Source organism: Thamnophis elegans, chromosome 10 (genome assembly GCF_009769535.1).
Source record: "Thamnophis elegans isolate rThaEle1 chromosome 10, rThaEle1.pri, whole genome shotgun sequence".
In the NCBI taxonomy this organism is placed as follows: Eukaryota; Metazoa; Chordata; class Lepidosauria; order Squamata; family Colubridae; genus Thamnophis; species Thamnophis elegans.
Genome location: NC_045550.1, coordinates 26103184 through 26112723, shown reverse-complemented (window position 1 = coordinate 26112723; position 9540 = coordinate 26103184). Strand labels below are relative to the sequence as shown.

Here is a 9540-nt window from a genome sequence, read left to right as displayed (position 1 = left end):
TTCTAAAACAGATATGTCCAAATGCTAGTAAATAACTACCAGGGGAATTTATTTCCAAATAATTATTTCACATGAATGTAAGGCAATGCTATGATTAGAGCATGTGCACTATTTAAGCATATAAGTATAGAAAATATTTTAGCCTACTCCTAAAAGGTTTTCAGTGGAACTTCCTCATAGTGAACAGGTTGGGATTGCAGTGCACTAGCTGGTAGAATTATACTGGAACTAGAGATAAATGGTCACCAACACACATTTCATCTTTTATTAAAATGGAAGGAAAACAAACTCTTCCTCAGGTTGCAGAAAGAAGTCCTACAGAGAGTTGGTTGCAATAATTGCTGCTTCCAAACCAGCTCTTGCTAGATATTTCAAAGGGATCTTCAGAAATGCTGTTCAATAGATTCCAGCAGCTATCAAAACAATAGAAGTAACTTTGGACCTTTGGAGGAGGTGAAAATGACAGAGGCCTTGTGATACTTTAAAGATGAGCAAATTTAGAATAATTTATAATCTTTAGAATTCTTTATTGGCCAAATATGATTGGACACACAAAGAATTTGTCTTTGGTGCACATGCTCTCAGTGTATCTAAGCATAAGATCATTGGGGTAGGTGCAGGTGGAATATAGATTTAATATATTATTAATAGTAGTATTAAGAAGGTTTTTTTAGAACAGATATCACCCTCAAAGCTTTTCAGATATCAATGGTACAGTGAAGAACCATCCAGATTTTTCAGATGGATATTTAGAATATTAATTTGGAGAGAAATAAAAGATTTATCAGAAATCCCTAGTGATGACAAGGATTTTAACATACTTAAATTCTCTATGTATCAAAAAAGAGGAATGATTTCATAAAACCACCAATGGTTTAAAATATATGGAAAAGGGTTTCTTACTATGCCTTTTCACCAATCTTATCATAGCTTACCTTGTACTTAAAAGATATCCAGCTTAAAGAAAATAGAAGAGATGCTTCCTATTAGCTTTCCCAAGTTTATTTTAGGATATCTTAATTTGCAGAGGTGAAAGATGCATAAAACCAGAGTTTAATTATATTTAAATAATTGGGCAAACTACGCTTCATGGCAACCAATATTGGAAATTTTGGAAACTTGATGACTTTTAATATAATTGGAAAATGTACTGGAAAAAGAATGATCAATAATCTGAAGACAGAGGTCATTTGCTTTAATAAATGTTCCACAAGGTAGCAGTGAAGAATGTAGCAGTTACACACACAACTCAAGAGTTTTAAAGTTTCCTAGCACTGGATCTGGATACTGTCAAAAGAAAGGGGAGGGGAAGAGGGTAGAAGAAAAGAGGCTACTGGGCTCAAGGACTCTGTTGGGCTACCGGGAATGAAGAGCGATTTACATTCATAAAGGAAGAGCAATATTATCCCCAACTTTCAGTGTGATCTTCCAAATTCAGGGCTCAGTCCAATTACACAGCCATCTTCTGAGAGAGGCCACACGGCTACGTTTTAATATATTTCTCTGGGCCGGGTAAGTTTAGCAGTACTGTAACCTATTCCTCCGCCCTTGCTGTTTCTCCCTGATTCTAAGAAGACATCAAATACAGCACCTTTCCTGCCCGAAATGTTTTAATGCCGTGGCGCCACCACCATCCTAGTGAACCTTAACAGCAAGGTGTTTATGAATGGCTATAACAGGACAATGTATTGCAAAAGCGCATATTTCATCATTTGGAAATATTAGGAGCCTAGAACAAGGAGCGTCTTCCTCCGGTCAAAAGCCGTGAAAAATTCTCTGTTAAGTAATCATTTTGTTTGTAGTTTGCGATGGGATAAATCCTACTGCAAATCGATGAGGGCTTGCTGATCAAATAATTATTGGTAGGATTTATTTTCTAATTAAAAATACACAGGACAGGAGGATGATCTGATGTCCACAAGGATTTAAATAATCAGCGATCTTCTTGTGTACCAATTACTCTTTCAGGAAAATTCTGGTATCTGAAACCTACTCGTGAGTAGGAATGTTTTTAGACTTAATATCCATATAGTGCAATCGATTCACCTCTCACATTTCAGTGAGGCGCTTCCTATATAGCACAGTATCCAGTGAGAGGAAGGGAGGTTAATCCTAGTCTCTCGAGCCATAAATCAGAGCTGCAGTCGACTAAACCCAGTCGTTTTTACTTTAGGGTAGGCATGACTGGGACCCACACAGACCCGGCAGAAAACCACTTTCTGAAGACAATATCCGATATTGGAAAAGCTGCAGAATTCTGACCGTTCATCTACAGTCCCTAACGTTTTGAGGTATGCTTTTTTTTGTGTATGTGTGCGCGAGCGCGTACACGCGTGTGTGTTGAATAATCGGTTTATACTGACAAAGGGAGGTGGATTGAAGTTCTTCTTTTTAGGCCATAAGGACTGTGGACTGGAGGTGAATGTACAAGGATGATCTGAAGTGCCGGCTGTTCCGCCGCAGAGGTTAAAAAAATGCTGCTCGCCACTCTCAGGGGCTGCTTAGCTGTTTCAGCCGCGGCTCCAGCGGGCTGCACGTAAACAAGACTCGGAGAGACCAGCCCTTGCAACTGTTTAGCAATCCAATTCCAACGAATATATTTCTTTTTGGAAAAGGAGTGGTCTGCATTTCTCTGGAGTTGATTTCGTGTTCAGTACTCCATGGGAGATTACAATCGCGCAGATTTACTCCGAAGCAATTTTCCTTTGCTCCATGTGGATATTATACCCAGAAAAGACAGATCAGCACCTCAAAAGGAAGGGGATACCAACATCCACTAAGAGCGCCGTTGGAGGCTTGTTTTGAACTAGAGTTTTCCCAAGTCCCATAGTGGATCTCTCCCAAAGAAGGGGGGGAGTGGCGATTATTTGCGTTAAGGCGCCTCTTTCAGTTGTATACGAGACAAAACTGGACCAATTCTTTTGACCGCCTCGCTTATCCCCAGTCTGCCCGATATGGCAGCTCAATTCCCGACACCTCCGACTGGAAAAATACCTCTGCACTGCCTTTGCAGCCGAAGAGAAGGGTTTCCCAAGAAAAGGCGGAAGGCGATTGCGCCGAAAGCAGAGGTATGGGGGTAAAAAGATGGGCATTTTCGCAGAACTTTTCTCGGTTGTTCGGGAAAGGCTGCTTTTCCAATATGGGAAAAATTACCCTCCTGGCCTATAAGATGGCTTGACTCACCACTCCATCTCGTTCCGGTTTTCCTCCCCGTAAAGAGAGCTCTAGTTTTCAAGGCAGCGCTTCTCTTCAATCCCCAGCATTTCTTTCTCGGCGGCCTCCGACTCCGGACTCCTCTCTCGGTCTTAGGCAGCTGTTTAAACTGCTGCTAGTTATCCCTGCACTCTTCTACCAGCACTTTTGGTTTTGAGACTGCTCGGTAAGAACGTAGAAGAATCAGGAAACAAGCAAAGACCAAAGTTAATGCTTTTCTCTCTCCCCCCCCATCAGCGACCTACCCCTCCCCGTCTTCCTCTCTACACTGGCTCCAGATCCCTATAGAACCTCCAGCACTGTCCCTGCGAGTGAGCTATTGCGACTGAACAATGCAATCTATGTCGGGGCTCTGCTTGACCCGCCCAGGTGAGACTCCGGTGGCAAAACTACCCTTAACAAAAGGATTGTTTGCAGTTTCTGGATAGATTTCTTTTAAGCAATCAAAGAGGGGGAAGGCCTTTGGCAAAAAAACAAAAACAAAAAAAAACCATTCGCTGCCTGCAGCCGTCATCCTTTAGGAAATCAGCCTGGGCCATTGAGGATCCCGGGCCGAGAGTTGTTAAGCTAGGAACGATTCTCCTTTACCTTTGGAAACGCGAAAATGTCCGCAGGCGGCGACTCTTCTAGGGGCGGCGCTGGTGAACAAGGCGTCTTGGCACCGGCCCCGGGGAAGGCTGGTCAGGGGCGTGAGCTCCCCTCTTCCCCCAGCACCAAAACATTGGGGGGGAGGGGGAGGGAAAAAGGCAGCGCGCCCCCACGCTTTGCACTCCGGACAATTAGCTGCCCGTGACTGGCTGTGCCCAGCGCGGGACTTAATTGGGGAGCCCCCCTCGGCCCAGCATGCTCTGCCCCGGCTCTGGCCCTTCTGGCTTCTTGGCCTTTTTGGCCCCTGGACTGGCGTTGTTGGCTCACCTCTCTCTCCCCTCTCAGGCCGGGGTGAAGCGCCTTCCCGCCAGGACAAGCCCGCAGGGCACCCCGGGCAGGACGCTCATCCTCCTGGACGTGAGTACCAGGAGCTCCCTCCGTGTCACCAGCGAGAACTTCCTCTCGCTTCAACTGGATCCTTCAATCCTCCACGACGGCTGGCTGGACTTCCTCAGGTAAGGGGGTTTCTCTCCACGCGCCGCGTTTTCTTTCGCCCTTCCATCACTCGTGGCTCCCACTGCGGTTAGAGACCCATGCGCCCTCCGGGCTCCCACGGCCCGCAGAGCCGCGGCGAAGAGGCCGGGCCATGGTTCCTATTAAGATGCACATGTTTGTAATGGAGAAAGCATCTCGGAAACGTATCGCTCTTCTGAAACATTCTGGCTGCTTGTCTTCCCCCCCCCCGCCCCTCTCCGGAGGTTTGCTGGGACGGATGTCATCCCTAGGGGTCTGCAGGGGGTCTCAAATTGCCTCCTGCGAGGCGCCCCCAGGGCCGTACCCAGGCCCCAGCCTTCCCGTCTCCTCTGGCGATTGGGATCCGGGAAAACAGAGAAAAGAGGAGAGGCGCCTCGGGCGATGCCACAAGTAGCCATGGCGAAGGGTCGCTGGAAAAATCTCCCCACCTCCGGAGGCAAAAGAAACGCGGGTCCTTCTGCTTAGCTGGTCAGGACAACACACGGGCTTCCCCGCCGACAGCCAATCGCTGCGCCGCCTGTTGTCCCAAGCACGTGGGGAGGGGTGTGTGTGGAGGTAGAGAAAGGGACCTCCGCGGAGTCCGGGGAGGTGGTAGCAAGGGCAACGCCAGCTCCGTCGGGAAAACGCAAGTGCCGGCCCTTGTGCCTCTCCCCCTGCCCGCATGTGGCGGAGAACCGCCGCCGTTCCTGTGGCGATCTTTGGAGAACGGATGCTCGGCTCTCCGGCGCTTTCCGCCAGCAGCTGGTGCAGGAATTCAAGCCAGTGTACTCGGCTTTTGGGGCCTCTCCCGGAGCTGCGCTGATAGCTTCCGGCTTGGAGAGCCGTTTCTTGACGGGCACCGGAGCCGCGATGGCGCCGCGCCCGGCCCGTCGCAGTCGTGCTTCGCCTCGCTCCCTCCTTTTTGGCCCTCGCTCATTCACAGCCCTTCTCTGTGCAGCTCCCGGCGCTTGGTGACCTTGGCGCGTGGCCTGGCGCCCGCCTTCCTCCGCTTCGCGGGCAAAAGGACCGACTTTTTGCAGTTCCAGAACGTGAAGAACCCAGCCAAGAGCCGCGGTGGACCGGGGCCGGATTACTACCTCAAGAACTACGAGGACGGTGAGAATCAGGCCTCGGGGGCAGAGTGGGGAGCCACGGGAAGGAAGGACCTGGGGAGGAAATCTCAGGGAGTGTCTGAGAGGAGCAAGTGAAAGGCGCCTGGGTCACTGGAGGCCAAAGCCAGGCATTCTGAAGGAGGCCTTTAGTAGCACCTCTTTTTGGGTGGGTGGGTGGGGGAACTCTGGCATTGGGAAGTGCAGGGATAAAAACTAGTTTGTGGGAAATGTGGGTGCTATGACTGAGTTCATACCTGTTCACACAAAAGTGTGGAGGGGAGGGAGCTTTTGTTGCTGTTATCACCAAATTACCCCCCCTGAGAAATTTGGCACTCCTGTTTTACTTCTCTCTTACCTCATGTGAGTGACAGAAAATTGCCAACTATATACTTCCTAAGTCTCAAGGAGCTTGTCAATTAATAAAAAGCTTCAGTACAAGTGGAAATATAAAGAAATGTGCTGCCTTCTTTTGTGGAAGAAGCACAATATTGTGCTTCCAACATATTGGAAATATCTAGGCTAGATAAAACAGTAACCACGTGCATGAAAAGGTTGTATTGACAAAAGTTATTTGTATTTCTGGGGTTAACTACATCAGGCGAGTAAGAAGAGAGTGCAGTCCTCACAATATCTATTTTGTAGAATCAAGGTCCCTCTCTTATGTCCCTCCTCCAAGGCATTCCAGCGACATGGGGGACGAGGTTGAGAACCTAGATCTTTCCTTGTTCTTCTAGTATGTATAGACATACTGGTTCAAACAAGAACTGTGAATGTTATAAACACTTTACTAATGTATTTATTTTAATATTTATATTCCATTTCTTAAAGAAAAAAGCATTTCTAGATAGTGTATAAATTTAAATTTAAATTCACTATGATTTAGTATATGACCTATTATTCTTTTAAATTGCTATTATGAATTATTGACAATAAGATGATTGTTTATTTCTGGATCTATTATCAATATTTAATTCAGGTCAGTTAGTAAAGGCAAATGATAATTTATGCCTTTTATAAGTATGCAATTAAAGTGTAACTTGAAAGAAAGAGTAACAAATGAGAATTACAAAGCTAGGCATTTTAGGCGCATTACCAATAGTCCAATATATGTTAACTTCTCATTAGAACTTTCCCTCAGTACGTTTCATATTATGTTAGATAACGTAACTGCATATTTAGCATTTCTAATCTACCAGAACATATGTCAAAATTGAGGTATTAAAATCCAATGTAGTTGTGGCTGACAGAGAAAATGGAATGAACAATTGCCTACATAAATGATGAAGAAGCACTTTGTGGAATGTTTTCTAAAGAGGATAAAATTCATAAAGAAATATTAAAGAGATGCAAATGTTGATACTAAGGCAGTGGATAGTATGTGGTCTGTTGTGAGGAATGACTGTTAATTGAAAGAGGTGAAAATAGTTGTTATATAAGCATTTGCTTCTCTCCATTTGTTAGTGGCAGTCTCCAATATTGTCTGCCCCCTGGAAATAGCTGAAGACAGAACTTTCTTGGATCTGATGCCAGATGTTGTGTCTGGGGTTTAATTGCCTTTTCCTTTATATTGTTTTTATATTATTATTGTTTACTTTGTGAGCCACCAAGAGCCCTGTGATTAATAAGTAGGGCATGTCTGAAGACACAGAGAACTAAGTTGAATGCAGTAGGTATAGGTTGCATAAGAAAGTGTACAATAAAACACAAATATATGTGATCAAGAATGAATGGTAATAATTAAAATGAGGTTGAATACAAAGATGAGTGACCAACTGTCGTTTAGAAAGAATGAATGAAGATTGAACAAACATATACCAAAAGAATGAATGGGCAGAGAGGATGGGGAATATGACAGAGTTATAGTTGGTGTTAGCAAGACTCTTCAAAAGGGATAAAAGTTTAAAGGCAGTGTGAAAATCAAGCCATAGATAAAAGGAAAACAAGGGTGGTTTGCAAGGGTGAAAAGATATGGAGAGGAATAGTGAATGGCATTGTAGCTTGAGTTATTTTTCCTCTTTTTTAATATCAATTTCCTTCACTTACAATTTCATATTCCTTTTCTGTGCTTTACATAACATTGATTACCCCAAAATGCAATAACACAATGGCTATGTATGGTGGGACAATGAGTTATCAAAGAAAGAAGTGAAATACATACTTTTCAGGAAATAGTCTGTGGTATGTTGAAAAGGTGCAAAGAAGAATGAAATAGTGTTCAATGACACAGTCTCTCAGTATGAACAATGATGAGACTAGATGGAGGTTCTCTTAAGGCATCATTAGTGCTATGGATTGTGTATTAAAATCCCTACACATTTATTCTCCTGTTTGAATCATAATGTGCTGTCATCTCTTAGTTTTTTATCCATTCCCCCATGAACACGAATAAGGGAGTGTTATGGGAAAGAAACCTGGAAGTCCCACTGTACCTGACAATGATGGCACCAGAAGAAAAATTATTAGTGAAAATCTACATTTGGCTGTAATAGAAAGACTGTTTCGTGTGTTGCTATTTTTTGAAAGTGAGGTAGTAGTATTAATATACCATTATAATAATTTATCTGAAAGGAAAATGTTTCAGAATCAAGTGGTAGTTTAATTCCTATTTTGTTGTACCTAGAATATACTTTACCAGTGGAACTGTAGTGGAATTGAATTGCTTTTTTGGAAGGCACTTAAGTCTGCTCTTATTTCCATCTGCTGCCACCTATGCTACTTGAAAGCTGCTATTAATATCAGGAGCTTTTCTTTTTCTGATAACAGAATTGATAAGCATCACTTTCTATATTATCCCTTTTTATACTGTTCTTGAGGAGTGAAAAATGCTACCTAAATTACCATCAAACAAACATTTCTTATTTTTCTAAATGCTTCATATTATATAGCTTATCTTCATGAAAAGCCTATAAATAGAACAGAATCTGAGGGCATTTCATCTAAAACTGAAAACAGCCATCTATTCCTATTCTAATTGTCATTTTGAACTGGAATAGTTTTGTACTTAAATCAGCAATAAAGTTTTGTCACTTCTTCATCCAGACCTTAATTTTTAAATTTTTCCCTACCATATATTGAGGAAGTTATCTTTTCTTTCTAATGATTGAAGAAAATAATTTTCTAAAATCTTTTCTCTGTTCCAGATATATGGGTTGAGCCATGTGATTTACCATAATGAACTAATCTGTTTTCTACCTACCTATCTAACCGCCATCCATTAGCATCTGTTTGGAGTCAAGGCATTACAGCTTTTAAAACGGAAATAAACTGTGCTAAAAAAGTAATTCTTTTTCCATGAATTCCTAATATCCCAGTTATGTTTCCCTTCATTAGACGCAACTTTAGGAGCAAACTATATTTGCTACTTTTTGTACCATTTATTTATTTATATTTATTTATCTTCTATCCACAACTATATTTGGATGAACTGAAATTCCCTTCCACATGAAGGTGAATTACTCCCTCAACACAAAAATAATGGATTTTGACAGAATAATACATACATTTTTCTCAATGTTGCAGGCATATTTAGGCACATTTAATCATTGATTAAAAGTGTACTTATATGATTAGATTACAAAATTCAAATGACTGATTCAACTTTTTTTCTCTAAATGTATGTTTATGCATCTCCTAATACCAATATCAATTGGTAATTAAAGCAATGTACTATATTTAGGATGTGGATTTTATTAAATAGTGTATTATTTTTATAGAATTAAGCTGTTAAATGTGAGTCGGTATATGCTAGTTGATTCCTGAGGATTGAAGATTGGCTTAATTCCAGTAAAATATATTCAAATGAATTCTGACTGTAATACTGTAATATTTACTTGCATTTATTGCTTTTTCAGTAATTATCATATTTAGAGAAAGCAATCAAGTTACCAATCTTATCCTTGATAGTCTTTTGGCAGTCTCATATCCTAGAATAATAGGGCTCTATTTAATTAGTCTAGCACTTCTCCTGCATGATAAATATTGATGTGTCTTTTGATATATTCTCAAATTCACATCAGTTAATGTCTAGATTATGAAACATGTCAATATTTTTTTTCATAAAGGATGTAGTATTTTTTCCTAAATGTTAAAAAAGTCTTCATAATAACAGCAATTG

The 9540-nt window shown here is 42.0% G+C and overlaps 1 protein-coding gene across 1 annotated transcript in view; it reads left to right on the top strand.

The window, feature by feature from the left end:
• Window positions 1–4056: 4056 nt before the first annotated feature.
• Window positions 4057–9540, top strand: part of HPSE2 (heparanase 2 (inactive)) — a 144507-nt gene continuing 139023 nt past the window's right edge. The window contains 2 exon segments of the mRNA XM_032225874.1: window positions 4057–4316; window positions 5273–5430. Of these exon segments, the coding sequence (XP_032081765.1) occupies window positions 4057–4316; window positions 5273–5430 (418 nt within the window).